Here is a 25,680-nt window from a genome sequence, read left to right on the forward strand (position 1 = left end):
ATATACAAGCAACTCCTGCAGCTCAATTCCAGAAAAATAAATGACCCAATCAAAAAATGGGCCAAAGAACTAAATAGACATTTCTCCAAAGAAGACATACAGATGGCTAACAAACACATGAAAAGATGCTCTACATCACTCATTATCAGAGAAATGCAAATCAAAACCACAGTGAGGTACCATTTCACACCAGTCAGAATAGCTGCTATCCAAAAGTCTACAAGCAATAATGCTGGACAGGGTGTGGAGAAAAGGGAACCCTTTTACACTGTTGGTGGGAATGCAAACTAGTACAGCCACTATGGAGAACAGTGTGGAGATTCCTTAAAAAACTGGAAATAGAACTGCCATACGACCCAGCAATCCCACTGCTGGGCATACACACTGAGGAAACCAGAATTGAAAGAGATATGTGGACCCCAATGTTCATCACAGCACTGTTTACAATAGCCAGGACATGGAAGCAACCTAGATGTCCATCAGCAGATGAATGGATAAGAAAGCTGTGGTACATATACACAATGGAGTATTACTCAACCATTAAAAAGAATACATTTGAATCAGTTCTAATGAGGTGGATGAAATTGGAGCCTATTATACAGAGTGAAGTAAGCCAGAAAGAAAAACACCAATACAATATACTAATGCATATATATGGACTTTAGAATGATGGTAACGATAACCCTGTATGCAAGACACCCAAAGAAACACAGATGTATGTAACAGTCTTTTGGACTCTGTGGGAGAGGGCGAGGGTGGGATGATTTGGGAGAATGGCATTGAAACATGTATAATATCATATGTGAAACAAATTGCCAGTCCAGGTTTGATGCATGATACAGGATGCTTGGGGCTGGTGCACTGGGGTGACCCAGAGGGACGGAATGGGGAGGGAGGTGGAAGTGGGCCTCAGGATGGGGAACACGAGTATACCCGTGGCGGATTCATGTTGATGCATGGCAAAACCAATACAATACTGTAAAATAATTAGCCTCCAATTAAAATAAATAAATTTTTATTAAAAAAATAAACAGCTAAAGATTATTTTAAAATATACTTACGGAGTTTTTCATCCCCTTTTCTGTTTCATAACTAAAACGTTAAAAACAGTAGCATCTATATCAGTTTACCTGTTGCTAATAATTTAATGCACGTTCTCTAAGTTACATGAACATCCCTCTCAAGTCTTTATTTTGTAATTTAGGGGAAACCTGTTTTGTATTAATATTTGAAATAAGTATCAAATAAAAGCAGCTTCTAACTGCAGAGCAAGGTAACAATGTAAGAGAAGGCGTTCAAGAAATGTATCAGTTCATACTCTTGACTCCATTTCATACTGATCTACTTAAGTACGTATTTGGCCTCTTGTATTTAGGATAGCTTTCCTTTAAGGGAAAATGTTCTAAAATCCTTAAGCATGACTCTGTACATACTTTTATTTTTAGAATAAAGAGAAATTTTATTGAATTTTTTGCATCTCTAATAAAATAATCACAAATGTACAATATATGCAGTAGCTACGTTGTATTTTTAAATTAGGTTCCTGTATGGTTATATTTTAAAAGCTGTTGATATATGTACATGTTAAATTATTAGATACTATAGTTGAAATGATTCACATGCCACACATGAATATGCAGTTGTCTCCGTAGATTTTATTCATTTATTTTTGTTTTCATTGGCATTTAGTATTTCTAGTCCCCTACTTTCAAGACCTGTACTTTGAATTTTTATAGAGCTCAATATCAAGGTATTTTATTAAATGGTGTGTATGAGTTGCTCAGTTGTGTCCCATTCTTTGCGAACCCATGGACTGTATTCCGCCAGGCTCCTCTGTCTGTGGAACTGTAGGCAAGAGTATTGGAGTGGGTAGCGATGCCCTTCTCCAGGGAATATTCCTGACCAAGGGATCGAACCGAGGTCTCCTGCATTGCAGATGGATTCTTTAACATCTGAGCCACTAGGGCAGCCCAATTAAATGGGAACCTAGAGTAAATTCAGAAGATAGGGTTAAAAAAAAGAAAAACACCAGGCTTTGAAATGAATCCTGTCATTTTTGGTGTCCAGTTATACACAAATGTTAAAAAAAAAAAAAAAAAGAAGAAGAAGAAACTGGCAAAATTAAAGAATGATCTCAACTCTTCATTCTAGTATGTGATAAATTTCTATAATGAAGAAATGATTACCAGGGAAACTAGGTACCATTTTCTTATGTATTATTTAAGCAGTCAAATTCAACCTAATGCCTAATCCAGAGGCACACCATAAATGTGCAAGTCCTATTTTTGTCTGTGTCAGAAGACAGTTAGTTATGTGTGCTATTTTTTTTTTTTTTCCTTTCAGTTGCTTAATCAGTTTTGCAGATAATTTAGAAAAACTTTACCAGGCCAAAGGACCCCTGTTCCTTGTGAGGGTTCCAAGTGGATCCTCTTACTGAATTAGTTTCTAAAGGAAGATGAAAAGGCACAGAGAGGGTACTTAAACTTTTGCTAAATAAATGACATATTAAAAACTGAAAAGGAAATTTGTTAATATGTTCTGTTCAGGTCAGTCACACAGTCGTGTCCAGCTCTTTGTGACCTCATGGACTGCAGCACACCGGGCTTCCCTGTCCATCACCAACTCCCGGAGTTTGCTAAAACTCATGGTATTGAGTCAGTGGTGCCATCCAACCTCTGTGTCCCATTCTCCTGCCTTCAGTCTTTCCCAGCATCAGGGTCTTTTCCAGTAAGTCAGTTCTTCACATCAGGTGGCCAAAGAATTGCAGTTTTAGCTTCAGCATCAGTCCTTCCGATGAACATTCAGGACTGTTTTCCTTTAGAATGGCCTGGTTGGATCTCCTTGCAGTCCAAGGGACTCTCAAGAGTCTTCTCCAACACCACAGTTCAAAAGCATCAATTCTTCAGCGCTCAGCCTTCTTCACAGTCCAACTCACATCATGACAGCTTTCTTACCTGGTCTCTTTTAAACCTACCTTGTAATAGAACCACCCTGATCTCTTTGTAGTCTGTTTACAGTGACCACACAGCCTGAGTTTTCCTGGACAGTTCTGATTTCAGATAATCCATTTTAGTGTCAAGCCACATGTTGTAATTCTTTACTTAGGTATTTTATAACATACCTATATCTGTATGTTGTTGGGAAATTTGGCTGTACTCATCTTGGCCTGCTGCTGCTAAAAGGTTGTTGTTGAATCACACGAAGACACGGGGATTCTTAGCCCCCGGAGGAGAAGAATTCAATCCGGGGCCAGAGATGAGGCTTGATCGCTCAGAGCTTTTGTGTAATAAAGTTTTATTAAAGGAGATAGAGAAAGCTTCTGACATAGGCATCAGAAGGGGGCAGAAAGAGTACCCGCTTGCTAGTGTTAGCAATAAAGTTATATACTCTCCAATGAATCCAAAGAATGTCTAGAGGTTGTAAAGACCTCCCATAATAACAGAATTAGCCAGAAGGTTTAATCCGGAGACTGTCCTCAGGCAGGACACATTATTGTTATATAATCCTAAGGAATGTAGAGAAGGAAAAAAAGGTTTGTCCTTTCTTCCTCCTTGAGAATTCCAGACCCCTCTCTCCTTGGGGACCCCTAGACTCCTTATCAACCTGCCTAGGAAATGACTCATTTCCCCCTTTTCTTTTAGGAGAATTATGTTGCCTAGGGAAAAGGGGCGTCGTTCTCGTTCCATAACTGCTTCCGAGCTGACAAGGGGCGTTGTCCCTAAATTGGTGAGGCAACATATTCTCCTAATCCTCATATTGAGGATATCTGATCCAGGGGCCCCAAATAGTAGTTGGAGGAAGCTGCAGCAGTAGCAGGAATTTGAGCAACCATTTTTAACTTAAAAGCTTTCAAGCGGCTAGAAATAAATCCAGTTATGCAGTTACAGATGCAGGCAACATAGTCATTCAGATCAGATCAGATCAGATCAGTCGCTCAGTCATGTCCAACTCTTTGCAACCCCATGAATCACAGCATGTGATTCATGCTCCCTGTCCATCACCAACTCCCGGAGTTCACTCAGACTCATGTCTATCAAGTCAGTGATGCCATCCAGCCATCTGATCCTCTGTCGTCCCCTTCTCCTCCTGCGCCCAATCCCTCCCAGCATCAGAATCTTTTCCAATGAGTCAACTCTTCGCATGACGTGGCCAAAGTACTGGAGTTTCAGCTTCAGCATCATTCCTTCCAAAGCAATCCCAGGGCTGATCTCCTTCAGAATGGACTGGTTGGATCTCCTTGCAGTCCAAGGGACTCTCAAGAGTCTTCTCCAACACCACAGTTCAAAAGCATCAATTCTTCGGCACTCAGCCTTCTTCACAGTCCAACTCTCACATCCATACATGACCACAGGAAAAACCATAGCTTTGACTAGACGAACCCTTGTTGGCAAAGTAATGTCTCTGCTTTTGAATATGCTATCTAGGTTGGTCATAACTTTTCTTCCAAGGAGTAAGCATCTTTTAATTTCATGGCTGCAGTCACCATCTGTAGTGATTTTGGAGCCCAGAAAAATAAAGTCTGACACTGTTTCCACTGTTTCCCCATCTATTTCCCATGAAGTGATGGGACCAGATGCCATGATCTTCGTTTTCTGAATGTTGAGCTTTAAGCCAACTTTTTCACTCTCCACTTTCACTTTCATCAAGAGGCTTTTTAGTTCCTCTACACTTTCTGCCATAAGGGTGGTGTCATCTGCATATTAAAACAAGTTAAAATCGAAATTAAAAGTCATATTGTGTACATAGTTAAAGTGCAAAGTGTTGCACCAGTCCATTTTAGGGTTGGTAGATGTCATCAGATGAAGAGGCATTGCATGTGATTGTTGTCGAAGGTATTCACGGACTTGGAGAAAGTCTTTTCCTTGAAATGGAGATGTCCACCTCTAGAAGCCTTCCACTGATGAAGAGGGGAGTGCTCCGCAGACCCAGCAGTTCGACCGATTGTGGAATGCAGCGCAGGAGTGAGCCCAGGACAGGAAGGCATTGTCTTGAGGATCAAACAGCAGATTCAGGACTTTTCGAGTCAGCAGAAGTAGACTCACATGGATTATCAGGCCCATCCGCTGCCCTTTGCTTAACTCTAGAGCTTGGGTCAGAGCCACAAGCTCCGCTAACTGAGCACTGGTTCCCTGGGGGAGAGATTTTGCTTCCAAAACCTGTTCAGCAGTCACCACGGCGTAACCTGCTTTACGCTTTCCATCCCGAACAAAAGAACTGCCATCTGTAAATATTTCCATGTCAGGATTGTCTAATGGGGTATCCTTTAGATCCTCCCGAGCTGCATAGTTTAAAGTTAGGAACTGAGAACAGTCGTGATCAGGTGTGTCATTTTCCTTCTCAGGAAGGAAAGTGGCAGTATTTAGATTTCCACAAGCTTTAAGCTTAGTTACTGGTCCTTCTAACAACGACTGATATTTAAGAAGCCTACTGTCTGTCATCCAAATATTAACCTTAGAATTTAAGATTCCACTCACATCATGAGAAGTCAGTAAAGTGAGGTTTCACCCATTAATTATTTTTAAAGCTTCAGGTGCTAATAAAGCCGCTGCCCCAATTACTCTTAGGCAGTGGGGCCACCCACGTGGAACTACATCTAATTCTCTGCTTAGATAGTTGCTGGTGAGACCCTCGGGATTGTGTCAAAACTCCCAATGCCACACCTTTTCTTTCAGTGACAAACAAATTCTGACCCTGTGGGCAAGCTCGGAGCTGAATCTTGCAGGAGAGCAGTCTGAAGAATCTTAAAAGCCTTTTGAGATTCTGGAGACCAAACCAGTTTGTCGGTTTGGGCCTGCTGAGTTTAAGCTATAAGTTTATATAAAGGCCGGGCAAGTTCCCCATAACCCGGAATCCAAATGCGACAGTAAACTGTGATTCCCAAAAATCCTCTCAGTTGTCTTAAAGTCATAGGTAGGGGGTGATTTAGTATAGGTTTAATTCTCTCAGGGCCTGTGCCCCTAGTTCCTCCTGATATGATTAGGCCCAGATATCTAACCGATTGTTGACAAAGCTGAGCCTTTTCTCTTGATGCCTTGTAACCACAGCCTGCCAGAAAGTTTAAGAAATCTTCTGAGGCTCGCGAACAAGCTTCCTCTGTCTCAGCACAGAGCAAAATATCATCTACATATTGTAACACCACCACTTCAGAGCTATTAAAGTTTTCTGGATCCCGTGACAAAACTTTGTCCGAATAAGTGAGGACTGTCACGAAATCCCTGGGGGCAAAACTGTCCAGGTTAACTGAGAAGCTGGCTTCGTAGGGTCTTCAAAGGCAAATAGAAATTGACTTTCTTCCGCCAAAGGCACTGAATAGAAAGCATCCTTTAAATCAATTACTGAGAAATATTTGGCTCGTTCAGGAATTTCAGATAATAGCGTGTAAGGATTAGGCACCACAGGGTGTAAAGGAACTACAGCCTCATTTATTATTCATAAATCTTGAACTAGTCTCCATTTACTATTAGATTTCTTTATACCCAAAATAGGAGTGTTGCTAGGACTGTTACAGGGAATTAATAGTCCCTGCTCCTTTAAATTTTCGATGATGGGTTTTAACCCTTCCTTAACCTCAGGTTTCAGTGGATACTGCTTCTTATGTGGGAATACGTACGGGTCTTTGAGCTTAACTATAGGAATAGCATCTTGTGCTTGACCCACAGATTTTCCATCAGCCCATACTCTAGCATTTACATTTTGTTCAACTAAAGGGAGAGGAAGGGAGGGCTCCATATTCATGAAAACAGAGGCATGGACCTTGCTCAGTATATCCCTTCCCAAAAGGGGTGAGGGAGATTCTGGCACGATCAGAAACTCGTGTGAAAACAACACAGAATCCCAGTTGCAAGATAAAGAATAAATGAAATAATACCTTTTGGCTCGTCCAGACAGTCCATTACGGAAGTGGATCGTGAAGAAAGTGGGCCAGGGGCTTCAGTAAGCACAGAATAAGTTGCCCCAGTATCTAAAAGGAAATCGACGGATTGGCCCTCCACAATTATTAATACCGGGGTTCCTCAGCTGTAATTAGGACGGGAGCTTGTGTGGGGACCCCCGGGCACCTTCAGTCCTGATTGTCTTGAGAGTCCGACCCCGGAGACCTACGCCTCTGGGGGAAGTCTCTCTTCCAGTGTGGTCTTTTGCAGACCAGACATGGAGGCTTAGATGCCTGAGGGCAATCCCACTTGAGATGTCCCTCCTTTCCACAGTAATAGCAAGCCCATCCCTTTTCACCTGGGCCCCTCTGGGCATTTTTCTCAGGCTGTTTAAGAACGTTTTTCATAGCCATGGTGAAGGCTTCCGCCTTTTCCTTTGTCTTTTTTTGCCTTTCTTTCTTTTCCTTATATTCCCTACCATAATAGACTGTCTGAGCCAGTTGTAACAGAGTATCTAAAGACTGATTTGGTCCATACGCCCGTTTTAATAGCTTATGGGGGATATCTGGAGCCGACTGAGTGAGAAATCTATCCTTTAAGATCACTTTTCCCTCTTCACTTTCGGGATCAATCTCAGTGAATCTGCGAAGGCCTTCTCTCAGTCTATCTAGGAATTTACCAGGAGCTTCCTTCTCCTTCTGTTCTATGTCTGCCAATTTGCCATAGTTTAAAGGCTTAGAATGTGCCTGCCTAAGTCCTTCAAGAATACATCTAACAAAATGACTCTGATCCCATCTTCCTTTAGCTGTGCTGTAGTCCCAGTCTGGTTCTATAGTTGGGACCGCCTGATTCCCAGTGGGGAGGGCCGCTATCTCGTTCTCCCTCTTCCCTACTGAATCATTACCAAGCCATTCATCTCCATAAGCAACTGTTTTTCCCAAAACTCGAGTCTTTGACTCGGGAGTCAGCGTTTGTCCCAAGATATACATCACATCCTTCCAAGTGAGGTCATAAAGCAGAGTAACACCTTTAAAAGCTCTAATATATTTTTCTGGGTCCTCTAAATAGTCTCCCAGATCCTTCTTGATTCTTTGTATTTCTTGATAAGAAAAAGGCTTATTAACTCTCACAGACTGATTATTTCTCCCGGTGGGTGTTTCATAAAGAGGCAACAGCTTGTGTGGCTGTTCCTCAGTCTCTCTGGCTGCTCTGCGCATATGATCCCAGGGATAGATTGCAGAAACATGTTTTTCTTTTTCTCTTTGTCTCCTGTCCTCCATCTCATCTCTTACTTCGATGGTCTGAGTTTCTACTGAAACCAGAGTAGTCTGAGGTTGTACTGAGACAGGAGATGTAAAGGAGGGAGCTGAAGGTTTCACGCCCAAATCTATACCCTTAGGACATAAGTCTGGCATATTTCGCAGGGAGAAAAAGGGCAACATATATGCTACTTCTACCCATTTCCCTTGTTCCTTACAGAACCGGTCTAACTGTAGAACAGTATTATACTTAAGAGACCCTCCAACTGGCCACCGGTCGCCGTCCTCCAATGGATACTGTGGCCATGCAGTATCACATAGGAAGACCAGGTATATCTTCTTTAAGCCCTGGAAATCAAATCTATCCCAGTTTTTCAGGATACAGTTCAAAGGAGTGAGGCTGGAATTGTTAGCTCCCATCTGTAAGAGAGAAAAAAAGCGACCAAGGCCATTTTTCTACTGGAGGCGTCCCTCCTTGCTCTGGATGGGGGTGTAGACAGACATTACACCAGAAGCTTTTCCTTCCTAGTCGGACTTAGTCTGTCCCTTACCGACACAGGCGCAGTCCGCATCCCTCCCAGTTCTACCACCGAGATAGGGTGAGGATGTACCAGGGGTAGACCTGATAGCATCCCTACTTGATGTCCAGCTCTTCACCCTTAACCTTGCTTGCCTCTGAAGCCACCCGGGGTGCAATCAGAGTAACCTTCCAGAATGCCTCCCAAGCAAAGACCGCTGGGGAAAGCATTTGTCACCTGAGTGCCTGTGCACAACCCTGAGTATTTCCTGACCACAATAAGACTGATACGAACATAAAACTGAGATGTTCTTTCCAAGCATCACATCACCAGTATAATAGCCTCCTCTGATCTACTAAGAGCCGGCGTTACCAAAGGAAAAAACCGATTGCAGTCCCAATCTGAGTAACCTTTAACCTCAGAGATGTTCTTGGAGCTAGAGTTCCATCTAGCTTCCGAACTTTTGATTCCTAGCGAGGCTAGGTGCTTTCTTGACTGCCAATACAAGTTTGGGACCTAAGCCACAGTACACAGTAACAGTATAGATCACAAGTCCCTTGAAAGTCTATGATCTGATAGATTAGGTTAGTACTTCTAATTCCCAAGGAGTTATGACATGGTCAAAGAGACTGAAAAGTTTGACCGAGAATGGAGAGTTCGGTCCACATGCTTTGCCCATTTCTGGTTGGTTCCTGAAGGAGACATTGGGTGCCTCTTGGCATTGGCAGGTCGGTATAACCCCCTGACAGGTTTCTGCCATAAGCTGTATGAGATCACCGTGGAACCACAGAGCAGGGCTCCTTACTTTCTTCACGCAGGGCATGTCATTCATTCACACAAGCACACCGTAGAGTTAGGAATGTAGAGAAAGAAAAAAAGGTTTGTCCTTTCTTCCTCCTTGAGAATTCCAGACCCCTCTCTCCTTAGGGACCCCTAGACTCCTTATCAACCTGCCTAGGAAATGACTCTCTCACTGCTAAGTCGCTTCAGTTGTGTCCATCTCTGTGTGACCCCGTAGATGGCAGCCCACCAGGCTCCCCCGTCCCTGGGATTCTCCAGGCAAGAACACTGGAGTGGGTTGCCATTTCCTTCTCCAGTGTATGAAAGTGAAAAGTGAAAGTGAAGTCGCTCAGTCATGTCCAACTCTTAGCGACCCCATGGACTGCAGCCCACCAGGCTCCTCCACCCATGGGATTGTCCAGGCAAGAGTACTGGAGTGGGTTGCCATTGCCTTCTCCCATCTTGGCCTAGTTAAACTTAATCCTTCAGATCAGATCAGATCAGTCACTCAGTCATGTCTGACTCTTTGCGACCCCATGAATCTCAGCACGCCAGGCCTCCCTGTCCATCACCAACTCCCGGAGTTCACTCAGACTCACGTCCATCAGGTCAGTGATGCCATCCAGCCATTTGATCCTCTGTTGTCCCCTTCTCCTCCTGCCCCCAAACCCTCCCAGCATCAGAGTCTTTTCCAATGTGTCAACTCTTTGCATGAGGTGGCCAAAGTACTGGATGGAGTTTCAGCTTTAGCATCATTCCTTCCAAAGCAATCCCAGGGCTGATCTCCTTCAGAATGGACTGGTTGGATCTCCTTGCAGTCCAAGGGACTCTCAAGAGTCTTCTCCAACACCACAGTTCAAAAGCATCAATTCTTCGGCGCTCAGCCTTCTTCACAGTCCAACTCTCACATCCATACATGACCACAGGAAAAACCATAGCCTTGACTAGATGAACCTTTGTTGGCCAAGTAATGTCTCTGCTTTTGAATATGCTATCTAGGTTGGTCATAACTTTCCTTCCAAGGAGTAAGTGTCTTTTAATTTCATGGCTGCAGTCACCATCTGTAGTGATTTTGGAGCCCAGAAAAATAAAGTCTGACACTGTTTCCACTGTTTCCCCATCTATTTCCCATGAAGTGATGGGACCAGATGCCATGATCTTCGTTTTCTGAATGTTGAGCTTTAAGCCAACTTTTTCACTCTCCACTTTCACTTTCATCAAGAGGCTTTTGAGTTCCTCTTCACTTTCTGCCATAAGGGTGGTGCCATCTGCATATCCAAGGTTATTGATATTTCTCCCAGCAATCTTGATTCCAGCTTGTGTTTCCTCCAGTCCAGCATTTCTCATGATGTACTCTGCTTATAAGTTAAATAAGCAGGGTGACAATATACAGCCTTGACGTACTCCTTTTCCTATTTGGAACCAGTCTGTTGTTCCATGTCCAGTTCTAACTGTTGCTTCCTGACCTGCATACAGGTTTCTCAAGAGGCAGGTCAGGTAGTCTGGTATTCCCATCTCTTTCAGAATTTTCCACAGTTTATTGTGATCCACACAGTCAAAGGCTTTGGCATAGTCAATAAAGCAGAAATAGATGTTTTTCTGGAACTCTCTTGCTTTCGATGATCCAGCGGATGTTGGCAATTTGATCTCTGGTTCCTCTGCCTTTTCTAAAACCAGCTTGAACATCAGGAAGTTCACGGTTCACATATTGCTGAAGCCTGGCTTGGAGAATTTTGAGCATTACTTTACTAGCGTGTGAGATGAGTGCAATTGTGCGGTAGTTTGAGCATTCTTTGGCATTGCCTTTCTTTGGGATAGGAATGAAAACTGACCTTTTCCAGTCCTTTGGCCAGTGCTGAGTTTTCCAAATTTGCTGGCATATTGAGGGCAGCACTTTCACAGCATCATCTTTCAGGATTTGGAATAGTTCAACTGGAATTCCATCACCTCCACTAGCTTTGTTCGTAGTGATGCTTTCTAACTTAATCCTTAGGTATTGTTAATGAGTTTTTAAAGTAAGTAAACATGTATTTCCTCAGCATATTTGTGAGTTTATTATGGGTAACCTTTCAACTATACATATTATTGTATAAGTTTCCCAGGTTTTCTGTTCTTCACAAAATATATAGTCCCTGTGTTAGGTGATTTTATAGATGTAACATTCATTTTCTTGGGCACAATAGTAGCATGTGGTAATGTAGGAAAACATCCTTATTCTCCGAGGATGCATGCTGATGTATTTAGATGTGAAGTGCCATGTTGTTCTGTATGTACTTTACAGTGGCTCAAAACAGAAGTGTGTGTGTGTGTGTGTGTTTGTAGACAGTAAGGTAAGTAGATACAGTAAACTGTTAACCATTATTGAAGCAAAGCAGAGATTGTATATGTGTGTTCATTTCACTACCATATTTTAACTTTTCTATGGCTATTTGCAATTTTTATCATAAAGAATTAGGAAAAAGATATATACTCCCTTTCTGTAATTATGCTGGGTTTTTTTGTTAAGGTATGTAGCATTTTAAAATATTTGACCCAAGGCAGCATATATAAAGTACATTTATATTTCTATAGCTGCTTTTATTAGTATTTGCTTCTGCCTTTACCTTTTATAATTCTTATATTTGTGTTTATTTTTTTTTTTTGCACCAAACATTATATGTATGATTTTAAGAAAAGTTATACACATGCCCAGATACTCATCACCTAGGTTAAGCAATATAAATTATAATTTCTTAAAAGCCCCTTATGTTTTCCCAACTCTTCCTATACCAATATCCACTATTCTTACTTTTGTGGTAATTATTAATATTACTGTTCTTTTCTTTGTAGTTAGACCAACCAGGTGTATGTTATTTTCTCTTTTTTCATTTATATTTATCTGTTGATTTTTAAAAAATAAATTGTTGAAGTATAGTTGATTTACAATACTATATTTCTGATGTACAACAGTCATTTGATATTTTTATAATTATTCTCCATTTAAAGTTATCACAGAATAATGCATTTCCCTTTGCTGTCAGTATATCCTTGTTGTTTATTTATATTATACATAGTAGTTTGTGTCTCTTAATCCCATGCTCCTGTCTTGCCCCTTCCTTCTTTCCTCTCCCCACTGGTATTCACCAGTTTATTCTCTGTATCTCGAGTCCATTTCTGTTTTGTTATATACATTTATTTATTTTTTCGACTCCACATATAATTGATAACATAGAGTATATGTCTGTATCTGATTTACTTCACGGAGCATAATACCCTCTAAGTCCATCTACTTTGTATACACCCTTTTTGGGAATGTAAACTGGTGTAGCCACTATGGAAAACATTATGGAGGTTCCTCAAAAAAGTAAAAATAGAACTAACATATGATTCAGCAATTTCACTGCTGGGTATATGTCTGAAGAAAATGAAGACATTAGTGTGAAAAGATACGTGCACCCCAGTGTTCATAACAGCTTTATTTACAATAGCCAAGATATGGAAACAGCCTAAGTGGTTATCAACAGATGAATATAAGGAAGATGTGAATAGGTGGTATATTATGTACAATGAAATATTACTTGGCAATAAACCGGTATTTATTCTTAAGCAGTATGTTATTTGGTCTTGCTGGATTTGAACTTTATATAAATGGAATTATATTTTGTGTATGCTTTTGTGATTTGACTCTTTTGGTCTAGGGTATACTCAAAAGTCTAGTGAAAGTCATCAGTCCTATCCAACTCTTTGCAACCCCATGGACTGTATAGACTATGGAATTTTCCAGGCCAGAATACTGGAGTAGACGGCTCTTCCCTTCTCCAGAGGATCTTCTCAACCTAGGGATCGAACCCAGGTCTCCCACATTGTAGGCGGATTCTTTACCAGCTGAGCCAGGAGAGACTGACTGAGGGGGAAACTGGATCTTGTTCTGATGGGCGGGGCCATGGCTAGTAAATCTTTAATCCAATTTCCTGTTGATGGGTAGAGCTGTGTTCCCTCCCTGCTGTTTACCTGGGGCCAAACCATGGTGGGGTAATGGAGATAATGGTGACCTCCTTCCAGAGGTCCCATGCACGTACTGCTACAGTCACTGCCTCCAGCCCTGCAGCAGGCCACCACCGACCCACACCTCTGCTGGAGACTCCTGGACACTCACGGGCAAGTCTGGGTCAGTCTCTTGTGGGGTCACTGCTCCTTTCTCCTGGGTCCTGGTGCACACAGGGTTCTGTTTGTGCTCTCCAAGAGTCTATTTCCCAGTCCTGTGTAAGTTCTGGCAGCTCTATGGTGAGGTTAATGGTGACCTCCTCCAAGAGGGCTATGCCACACCCAGGTCTGATGCATCCAGAGCCTTGTCCCTGTTGCAGTCCACTCCACTGCTGACCCGTACCTCCATGGGAGACGCTCAAACACATTTCTGTCTCAGTCTCTGTGGGGTCCCTGGGTCCTGGAGTGCACAAGGTTTGTTTGAGCCCTCTGAGTGTCTCTGGCGAGAATGGGATTTGATTCTAAACGTGAATTCGCCCCTCTGATCATCTTGCTGGGGCTTCTCATTTGCCACTGGGCATGGGGTATCTCCTCACAGCTGCTTCAGCTCCATGCAGCCGCCACTCCGGCACTGCACAGAGTTTTATTAAAGCATGAAAAGGGACACAGAAAGCTTCTTACAGAGACATCAGAAGGGGGAAAGTGAATGCCCAGATAATCTTCACAACCCAAGATAATCACCATGGTATGATTCATCTAGAGCTAGACATCCTGGAATGTGAAGTCAGGTGGGCCTTAGAAAGCATTACTATGAACAAAGCTAGTAGAGGTGATGGAATTCTAGTTGAGCTATTTCAAATCCAAAAAGATGATGCTGTGAAGGTGCTGCACTCAATATGCAAATTTGGAAAACTCAGCAGTGGCCATAGGACTGGAAATGGTCAGTTTTCATTCCAGTCCCACAGAAAGGCAATGCCAAAGAATGCTCAAACTACCATACAACTGCACTCATCTCACATGCTAGTAAAGTAATGCTCAAAATTCTCCAAGCTAGGCTTCAGCAGTACGTGAACTGTGAACTTCCAAATGTTCAAGCTGGTTTTAGAAAAGGCAGAGGAAATCAAATTTCCAATATTGATTGGATTATCGAAAAAGCAAGAGAGTTCCAGAGAAACATCTATTTCTGCCTTATTTACTATGCCAAAGTTTTTGACAGTGTGGATCACCACAAACTGTGGAAAATTCTTAAAGAAATGGGAGTCCCAGACCACTTGACCTGCCTCCTGAGAAATCTGTATGCAGGTCAGGAAGCAACAGTTAGAACTGGACATGTGCCGGGGACCAGCCCCGGCTGATCCAGGGTATTCGAAGGAGAGACGGCATCGGCGAGGGTCAGGATACAATAGCTTAATTAAATATTAATTAAAGATATAAAGAGTAATAGAATAAGGATAGCTCAGTAGGAAAATTCAGTGGAGAAAAGAGGCTGAGTAGCTTGGTTTACGCGGGAGACCAATAAAACTTCAAGACAAGAAGTTTGCACCACTTACGTAGGCCGCAGGCGTCCTTCCGTTCTCCCGAAGGAGAGGAGACACTGAGGCCTCCCCGGTCGGATCTTAGAAGCCCAGGCATAATTAGTAAGCATGGTGGGTTCCGCGCTCCAGATGGAGACTCAACCAGAGTGAGAGAGAGAGCGACATGGGGAGACCAGTATTTCGAGAAACTGATCCCAATTCTTTATTTTCCAGAGTCTGTTTTTATACACTAAGATGTTATACAAAAGTCACGTGGGGACAGCAGTCCTGACTTTTATTAAAGTCAGGTGCTTCACACAAATGTATACAGAGGTCTTAGGGGTGTTACATCATCTTCTGGCCAGGGGGGCCTGCTGACAATTTACGACCCTCTCCCTGTGACAGTGGTCAGTCAATCAGGACACTTATTTCTCCAGGGCTGATTATTCTCAAAACAGACGCCACCCAAGTAAAGTTACATTCCTACAGGGTGAGGGTGTAGTGGGTTTTAGTTAAGGAAAGAATTTACTTAGCCTAAGGTCTAACGTGATTAATATCAAAGGTTAATTCTATATATTCATTAATGTGTGTAAGGGCAGGGGATGTGGAGACTTAGCAACAAACATTGGCTCAACAAATGAAAAACCCTTCACCAATACAATTTCTAATCAGCCCATTATACTTATACTAATAGTTTTCTAACTTTTCTAAGGAACCTGTTTTTAGAAGGTTTAAAGCATCTCGTGCCTCTCACGGTTGGGAGGCTGTGAGCAATCACATGTGGCCGGACGAGCCTGTCAGGCAGGCTAGAGAACCTTCAGAGGAGTTTGTAGGTTAAAACACTCTTGTCACACCCAAGAGTTTTTATTGACTGGAGCTCTAGGTTAACTCCTTCTCCGAAAGAGGTGGTGGGGGACAGCCCCCCGTAAAGTCAGAGGTGTAGGTAAGAGCACAAAGTAGTAAAGTAGGCAGGCTCTGGTTATGGGGGTAGATGCTCGAGGAGTTCCAGGGGGACTCCTGAGGCTCGATCCCGCCTTTGCGTATGTCGAGCCTCCTTCCTCATGACCTTTGTCACGGGCGGAGTACCTCACTCTGGCCCCCAACAGACATGGAACAGCAGACTGGTTCCAAATAGGAAAAGGAATATGTCATGGCTGTATATTGTCACCCTGCTTATTTAACTTATATGCAGAGTCATCATGAGAAACGCTGGGCTGGAGAAAGCACAAGCTGGAATCAAGATTGCTGGGAGAAATATCAATAACCCCAGATATGCACATGATACCACCCTTATGGCAGAAAGTGAAGAGGAACTAAAAAGCCTCTTGATGAAAGTGAAAGAGGAGAGTGAAAAAGTTGGCTTAAAGCTCAACATTCAGAAAACTAAAATCATGGCATCTGGTCCTATCACTTCATGGGAAATAGATGGGGAAACAGTGGAAACAGTGTCAGACTTTTTTGGGGGGGGCTCCAAAATCACTGCCGATGGTGATTGCAACCATGAAATTAAAAGACGCTTACTCCTTGGAAGCAAAGTTATGATCAACCTAGACAGCATATTAAAAAGCAGAGACATTACTTTGCCAACAAAGGTTCGTCTAGTCAAGGCTATGGTTTTTCCAGTGGTCATGTATAGATGTGAGAGTTGGACTGTGAAGAAAGCTGAGCACCGAAGAATTGATGCTTTTGAATTGTGGTGTTGGAGAAGACTCTTGAGAGTCCCTTGGACTGCAAGGAGATCCAACCAGTCCATCCTAAAGGAGATCAGTCCTGGGTGTTCATTGGAAGGACTGATGTTGAAGCTGAAACTCCAATACGTTGGCCACCTAATGTGAAGAGTTGACTCATTGGAAAAGACCCTGATGCTGGGAAAGATTGAGGGCAGGAAGAGAAGGGGATAACAGAGGATGAGATGGTTGGATGGCATCATCAACTCAATGGACACGAGTTTGAGTGAACTCTGGGAGTTGCTGTGGATAGGGAGGCCTGGTGTGCTGCAGTCCATGGGGTCACAAAGACTCAGACATGACTGAGCGACTGAACTGAACTGATACTCAAAAGTATACCCTGGATTCATGAAACTGTAGTTTTGATTCATGAAACTGTAATTTATGTATTTTCACTGCTATATAGTCTTCCACTAAATGATTTTTTTCCCTCCATGTTTTATACATCTGCTGTCTATTCACTAATATTTGACTCATTTCTCACCTTTAGGTGTTGCAGACAGTGCTGCCGTGAACATTTTTATACGTGCCTCCCAGAGAACAAGTGCAAGAATTTCATTATAGTATCTTCTGTGTTAGAAATTGCTAAATAGTAGAATATTTACACCTTTAACTTTACTGATTATACACAATTATTTTGTAAAGTGGGTATACCAGTTTACACTAAGAGTACACATTGCTCAGCACTCTCATTGATTTACTGTTGCTAGGTTTTGTACGGTCACCAATCTGGTGGCTGTCAAAAGATGTTTCATTACCATGTTTCCCTCATCACCAGTGGGACTGAATGTAGTTTCATGTGGACTCATGGCTTTTGGCCGTTCTTATTTCCTCTTCTGTAAAGTGTCTGTTCAAGCCTTGTAGTCTTCTATTAAGGTGATTTGTCTTTTCTTATTGCTTTATAGGCACTGTTTATATATTCTGGATGTTTGTTTTGTTTTATTTCCGTTAAATTGCTATGATATTTTTCTCCCATTTTGTCACTGTAATTTTTTTTAATGATAGAAGTTCTCAATTTTAATATAATTGGATTCATTATTCTCTGTTAAGATACACTTTCTGGGTCATATTTAAAAGGACATAAATATATCTTGGGAGAAGGAAATGGCAAGCCACTCCAGTATTCTTGCCTAGAGAATCCTGTGGACAGTGGTGGGCTGCTGTCCATAGGGTCGCACAGAGTCAGACATGACTGAAGCGACTTAGCATGCATGCATGCATTGGAGAAGGAAATGGCAACCCACTCCAGTGTTCTTGCCTGGAGAATCCCAGGGACGGAGGAGCCTGGTGGGCTGCCGTCTATGGGGTCGCACAGAGTTGGACACGACTGAAGCAACTTAGCAGCAGCAGCAAATATATCTTATTTGTTGAATTCTAAAATTTTACAATTTTACCTTCCACGTTGTTTTTAGTTAATAGACTTTATTTCTTAGAGAAGTTTTAGGTTTATAGAAAAGTTGAACAGAAAGTACAGAGTTTCCATACTTTCCCTCTCACTCCTCTACTCCCTAGTTCCCTGTATTGTTAACATCTTCTGTTAGTGTGGCATATTTGTTAGAATTGATAAACCAATAGTGATACATTATTATTGACTAAAGTCCTTAGTTTCCATTAGGGTTTACTCTTTGTGTTGCACAGTTCTATAGATTTTGACAAATGCATATTGTCGTGTGCCTGCCTTTATAGTTTGATATGGAATAGCGTAACTGCCCCAGAATCCCCGTACTCCACCTATTCCCTCGCCCTCTGTTTCTTCAAATCCTGGCAATCATCGATCTTTCTACTGTCTCTGAAGTTTCTCTTTTCCAAAATATGATGGAATCATATATACTATGTAGCCTTTTCAGACTGGGCTCTTTCACTTAGAAATATACATTTATATTTCCTCCATGTCTCTTCATGGCTTGATAGCTCTTTTTTTTTTTTCAGTTGCCAGATAATATTCCATTGTGTGAATGCATCACAGTGTGTTTGTTTATCCATTCGTCTATCGCAGGGCATCGTAGTTGCTTTCAGTTTTTGGTGGTTATGAATGAAGCTGCTGTGAACATTCATGTGCATGTTTTTGCCTGGACATAAATCAATCACTTTGGTTTTTGAGTTAGATAGGAGGCTGATTTTATAACTGATTGTCTGGCACCATATACTGAAAAATCCATTCTTTCTCCACTTTGTGAAATTCTCTCTCTCTCATAGATCAAATGTCTGTATATGAAAGATTCTATTTGGGGGGTTCTGTTCTATCCCTTTAGTCTATTTGTTTAATTCAGTATGAAATATCAGGAGTTTTGTTTGTATATACAAGTTGGGAGTTTGGGAGAGACACGTAGGCTGCATTTGGGGAGACATCAGTATATATTTGGTATTCAAAACCATGAGGTCGAATAGAATCTTTAACAGACTCTCCAAATGAATGCATATGTATAGATAAGAGAAAGGAGTCTGTATTAGTTTTCTGTGACTATAGAAAAATATGATATCCAGTTACCACAAACAGTGGCTTTAAAAAATAGAAATTTGTTTTTTCATTGTTCTGGCAGTCAGAAGTCTTAACTAAGTTTCAGAGGGTTAAATCATGCTATCAGCAGCACTGTGTTCCTTCCGGAGGCTTTAGCAGAGAACCTGTTTCATCTTTGAGCATCTCAAGCAGCATTCCTTGAAGCCTTGATTCATAGCCCCTTCCTCCATCTTTAAAGCTATTGGAGTGCTGTCTTTTCTATGTTACTGCTTCCTACTTCTGTCACATGACCTTTTTCATCTGTGTGAATTTAAAAGTGTCCTTTTAAAAGAACACTTAGAATTTCATTTAAGGTCCACCTGTATATTGAACTCATCTCACATGCTAGTAAAGTAATGCTCAAAATTCTCCAAGCCAGGCTTCAGCAATATGTGAACTATGAACTTCCTGATGTTCAAGCTGGTTTTAGAAAAGGCAGAGGAACCAGAGATCAAATTGCCAACATCTGCTGGATCATCGAAAAAGCAAGAGAGTTCCAGAAAAACATCTATTTCTGCTTTATTGACTATGCCAAAGCCTTTGACTGTGTGGCTCACAATAAACTGTGGAAAATTCTGAAAGAGATGGGAATACCAGACCACCTGACCTGCCTCTTGAGAAACCTGTATGCAGGTCAGGAAGCAACAGTTAGAACTGGACATGGAACAGCAGACTGGTTCCAAACAGGAAAAGGAGTACATCAAGGCTGTATATTGTCACCCTGCTTATTTAACTTCTATGCAGAGTACATCATGAGAAATGCTGGGCTGGAAGAAGCACAAGCTGGAATCAAGATTGCTGGGAGAAATATCAATAACCTCAGATATGCAGATGACAATACCCTTATGGCAGAAAGTGAAGAGGAACTCAAAAGCCTCTTGATGAAAGTGAAAGTGGAGAGTGAAAAAGTTGGCTTCAAACTCAACATTCAGAAAACGAAGATCATGGCATCTGGTCCCATCACTTCATGGGAAATAGATGGGGAAACAGTGGAAAATGTCAGACTTTTATTTTTTGGGGGGCTCCAAAATCACTGCAGATGGTGACTGCAGCCATGAAATTAAAAGACTCTTACTCCTTGGAAGAAAAGTTATGACAACCTAGACAGCATATTGAAAAGCAGAGACATTACTTTGCCAACAAAGGTCTGTCTAGTCAAGGCTATGGTTTTTCTAGTGGTCATGTATGGATGTGAGAGTTGGACTGTGAAGAAAGCTGAGCACCGAAGAATTGATGCTTTTGAACTGTGGTGTTGGAGAAGACTCTTGAGAGTCCCTTGGACTGTAAGGAGATCCAACCAGTCCATTCTAAAGGAGATTAGCCCTCGGTGTTCTTTGGAAGGAATGATGCTAAAGCTGAAACTCCAGTACTTTGGCCACCTCATGCAAAGAGTTGAGTCATTGGAAAAGAGTCTGATTGGGGATTGGGGGCAGGAGAAGAAGGGGACGACAGAGGATGAGATGGCTGGATGGCATCACCGACTTGATGGACATGAGTTTGGGTGAACTTCAGGAGTTGGTAATGGACAGGGAGGCGTGCTGTGATTCATCGAGTCGCAAAGAGTCGGAAACGACTGTGTGACTGAACTGAACTGTATATTGAAGGGTAATGTTTCATCTCAAGATTATTAAGTTAGTCACTTCTACAAAGTCTTGTAAAGTCATATTCATAGGTTCCAGGTATTAGGACATGGACATCTCGGGACGCCTTTAATACAGCATACTGCAGTCTTCACTGTGGTCCCCAAGGATTCATGTCTATCCTCGTGCAAAATACATTCACCTCAACCCAACATCTCCAAAAGTCTCAGCCCATTACAGCATTCACTCAGAGCCCCTCCTCTGAAGGATCACAGGTCCCCAGAATATCATCATCAAAATCAGGTGTTGTTATACTGTAGGCACGATCCATTCTGGAACAAAATTCCTATCCGTCATGGACCTATTGAACTAGGAAGCAAATGATCTATTGAGATCATCAGCCCCCAGAATATAATAGTGACACAGAGGCATAAGGTAACAGTTACAAGTATTTCAAAAAGGATTCAGTGGAAGGAAGAAAAGACTCACTGGTCCCAAGCAATTTTGAAATTCAGTGTTGAAAATCTTACTAGGTTTCAAGACCGGAGAGTAATCTTTTGTGACTTGAGGCTCTGCCCTCTGGGTCATTTACTCTACTCTCTGAGTCACCCTTCCTTTTTCCTGAAGGGTAAAGAAGTTGTTTTAGCTCGGCTTCCCTAGTGGCTTAGTGGTGAACAGTCTACCTGAGGTGGGTTTCATTTCCCCTGCAGAAGCAAGTGGCAGCCCACACCGGTGTTCTTGTATGGAAATTCCATGGACAGGGGAGCCCAGCAGGCTACAGTCTGTGGGGTCGCAGAGTCAGACATGACTTTGCTACTAAACAAGTTTTATTAGCCTGTTTACTGCTTGTAGAATTTTGGAAGTTTGACAGTCTTCCTTCATTTCATCCTATTCTTGTCCTTTTTTAAAAAAATTATGTTTTAATTGTAGGGAAATTGCTTTATGATGATGTGTTGGTTTCTGCTGTACAACAGTGCAAGTCAGCCAAAATTATACACACAGCCATCCCTCTTGAGCCTCTCTCCTCTCCCTCCATCCCACCCCCCTCAATCATCACAGACCACCAGGTTGGGCTCCTTGTGTAATATAGCAACTTCTCACCAGCTATCTGTTTCACACTTGATAGTGTATATGTGTCTATGCTACTTTATTTGTCCCACTCTTTTCTTCCCCCACTGTATCCACAAGTTCATTCCCTACATCTGTGTCGAATTTGAGTCATTCTAGTGAGGTGAATGAACTTAGAGTCTGTTTTACAGAGTGAAGTAACTCAGAAGGAGAAAAATAAATACTGTATATTAACACATATATATGGAATCTAGAATAAAGGTATTGATGAACCTATTTGTAGGAAAAGAGTGGAGACACAGGTGTATCCTTGTTCTTTTCAATCCAAGCAGATAGTGTTTCTGCTGGTATAACATTCTCAATTTATTTGTTTATGGTTCTGGAGGTCAGAAATACAAACTGTTTTATGGGACTAAATCAAGACTTCAGCAGAGCCAAACATCCCCCCACCCCACCCCCCCACCCCGCCGCAGAGATATTAAGAGAGAATCTGTTTCCTTGCCTTTTTCAACATCTAATTACTTCTCCCGTCCCTTCTTCTTTGTGAAATCTCCTTGTCACTTCCTCCTTTGGGAACGCTTGTGGTTACATTCAGGGTTTATCCAGATAATTCAGAATGAGTTCCCCGTCTTTAGGATTTTAAATTAAGACCCTCAGCTTAATCACATTTCAAAGTTTTTGCCATATAAGGTAGCATTTACAGGTTCCAGGAATTAGGCATGGTATCTTGAGGGATGATTATTCAGCCTACCACAGAGTTAAGGGCTGGTCCCAAGAGCATAGCAATGTTAAAAGTTTGAGGAGAAGAGAAGGAACCAGCAAAAGAGTATGAGAAGGAACGATCAGGGAGGTAGGAAGAGAGCCAGGGGAGTGTGGTATCCTGAAGGTTAAGTGAGAAAAGTGTCCTAAAATGAGGGAGTGATCAGCTAAAGCTCAAGATGAGCACTGATCCCTTGAATAGTTAGCAACAAGGGAGGTTATTACTGATCCTGACAGTTTAAGTTCATAATAAATTCTTGAAGTGAAAAAGATCCTCCCTAAATCTCAAAAAAGAAAAAAAAAAGATAAAAATTATTATAGTAACATGAAGTAATTACTTACTTTATGAAGGGCAAGGCCATGTTACACTTTGTGTAGTTTATAGTGGGGGTTTTCACCTCTTTTCAGGGAAACAATTTAGGCGTGAAGACATCTCTTCAGCCATTGGAAGCTTTATACAGTTGACCCTTTAACGACAGAGTTTGAGTGCACTCATGTAGATTTTTCTCATTGGTAAATAGTACAGTACTCCACAGCCTGCACTTAGTGGAACTCACAGATGCGGAACAGCTTTTATAGAGGATGCAGGGGGTTTGCTCTAACTTGTACACAGGTTTTCACTACATGGAGGGTTGGCCCCCCTACCTCCTGTGTTGTTCAGGGTCAGCTGTACTTCCACATAATCATGTTTCTTCTCTAGAAATGTAGTTTGGTCATTTAATATTTTAAGTTATTTGTGTGTGTAAGTAAAGTTTTCAAGGTTCAACCGTGTTACGCTGTATATCAGCACTTCATTCCTGTTTGTAGACAAATAATATTCCATTGTTTGAATGTACAGTATTTGGTTATCCATTTATCAACTGATGATTAGATTATTTCCACCTTTTAGTTATTATTAATAACGTGGCTGTGAAAAATTTTGTGCAGATTTTCGTTTCTCTTGGGCGTGGAATTGCTAAATCATGTGACAATGCTAGGTTTAAGCTTTTGAGGAACTGTCAGACTATATTCCAAAGCAGCTGCACTGTTGTAGATTCCCATCAGCAGTATTAAGGGTTCCAGTTTCTCCACATGCTCATCAGCACTTGCTATTATCTATATTTTTGATTGGCCATCCTAGTGGGTGTGAAGTGGAATCTCATTGTGGTTTTGTTTGTTTTCATTGGATTTTTTATTGGTATTTCCCTTATAGCTAATGCTGTTAGTATCTTTCATATGCTTATTTTCTATTTACATATATCCTTTGAAGAAATGTCTATTCAAGCCCTTTGCCTATGTTTTAATTATGTGGTTAGTATTTTTATTGAGTTGTAAAAGTTTTTTAATATATTCTATATCAAGTTGCTCTTCAGGTCTATGATTTTCAAGATTTTCTCCTATTCTGTGGGTTGTCTTTTCACTGTCTTACCAGGTCCTTTGAAGCACAAAAATTTTTGATTTTCATGAAGTCCTTTTTTTTCATTTGTTTAATTGCTTGTGTAGAAACTATTGCCTAAACTAAGATCATGAAGATTTGCACTTATGTTTTTTTCTAAGAGTTTTATAGTTTTGACTCTTACGTTCAGGTCTTTGATCCACTTCAGGTTAATTGTTACATATGATGTGAGATAGAAATTCAATTTCATTCTGTTGCTTGTCAGTATCCGGTTGTCCCAGCATCATTTGTTGAAAAGAATATTCTTTTCCTTATTAAGTGGTCTTGTCACTCTTCTAGAAAATTGGTTGACCATAAATGTGAGGAATTATTTTTAGATTGTTAACTCTGTTGCTTTGTTATATACACTTGTCTTCCTACCAGTACCACACTATCTTTTTTTTAACTTGTAAATTGGAAGCAACTTAGATGTCCATTGACAGATGAATGGATAAAGAAGTTGTGGTACGTATATACAAAGGAATATTACTCAGCCATAAAAAGAACACATTTGAGTCAGTCCTAATGAGGTGGATGAACCTAGAGCCTGTTACACAGAGTGAAGTAAGTCAGAAAGAGAAAAACAAATATCATATATTAACACACATGTGTGGAATCTAGAAAGAATACTGATGAGCGTGTTTGCGGGGCAGCAGTGGAGATGCAGACATGGAGAACAGACTTGGGAGCACAATGGGGGAAGGAGAGGGTGGGGCGAATTGAGGGAGTGGCGTGGAAACACACCATCTTGATTACTGTAGCTCTGCAGTAAGTTTTGAATTCAGGAAATGTGTCCTCCAATTTTGTTGTTCTTTTTCAAGATTGTTTGGGCTATTTTAAAAATAATTTTTTGTTTAAAAAAAAAAAACATAAGATTTACCATCTTAACCGTTCTAACTGTGCAGTTCCTAACGTTTACATTCATTGTTGTGCAACCATTCTCCACAACTCTTCTCATCTTGCAAAACTGAAATTCTGTATCCATTAAACAACTCACATTTTCCCTCCTTCCCAGCCCCTGGTAACCATCATTCTATCTTGTCATGTTTCTATGAATTTGACTCCTTTAGATACCTCTGACAATTGCTTGACTGTGTAGTATTTAACTTTTTATAATGGGTTTATTTCACTTGTATAATGTCCTCAAGGTTCATCTGTGTTGTATCTTGTGACCAGATTTCCTTCCTTTCTAAGGCTGAATAATGTTTCATTGTATGTTTTGCCTATTTTTAATTCTATGAATTTTCATATGAATTTTAGGATGAGCTTGTCATATTCTGCCAAGAAGTCAGCTGTGATTTGGTAGGAATTGCACTGACTCTCCGGAGAAGGCAGTGGCACCCCACTCCAGTACTCTTGCCTGGAAAATCCCATGGACGGAGGAGCCTGGTAGGCTGCAGTCCATGGGGTCACTAAGAGTCAGGCACAACTGAGTGACTTCACTTTCACTTTTCACTTTCATGCATTGGAAAAGGAAATGGCAACCCACTCCAGTGTTCTTGCCTGGAGAATGCCAGTGACAGGGGAGCCTGGTGGGCTGCAGTCTATGGGGTCGCACAGAGTCGGACACGACTGAAGTGACTTAGCAGCAGCATTGACTCTCCAGATTCTGTAGATTAATCTGAGGAGTAGTTCACCCTTAACAATATTGTCTCCCAACCCATGAACATGGAATGTCTTTACATTTATTTGGAACTTCTTTAATTTCTCTCAGAAATGTTTTATAATT

The 25,680-nt window shown here is 41.5% G+C and overlaps 1 protein-coding gene across 3 annotated transcripts in view; it reads left to right on the forward strand.

Moving 5' to 3' along the window:
• The window catches only part of STK3 (serine/threonine kinase 3), a 311,132-nt gene that overhangs the window by 237,662 nt on the left and 47,790 nt on the right, over positions 1–25,680 (forward strand). Inside the window, exon 11 of one of the 3 annotated variants that reach the window (XM_059893297.1) lies at positions 17,124–17,626. The exons of the other annotated variants lie outside the window; for them this stretch is intronic. Within the exon in view, the coding sequence (XP_059749280.1) occupies positions 17,124–17,147 (24 nt within the window). The 3' untranslated portion in view covers positions 17,148–17,626. Of the gene's footprint in view, positions 1–17,123; positions 17,627–25,680 lie in introns of those variants that run through there. 3 annotated transcript variants of the gene reach the window in all.

Source organism: Bos taurus, chromosome 14, assembly GCF_002263795.3.
Source record: "Bos taurus isolate L1 Dominette 01449 registration number 42190680 breed Hereford chromosome 14, ARS-UCD2.0, whole genome shotgun sequence".
Lineage (NCBI taxonomy): Eukaryota > Metazoa > Chordata > Mammalia > Artiodactyla > Bovidae > Bos > Bos taurus.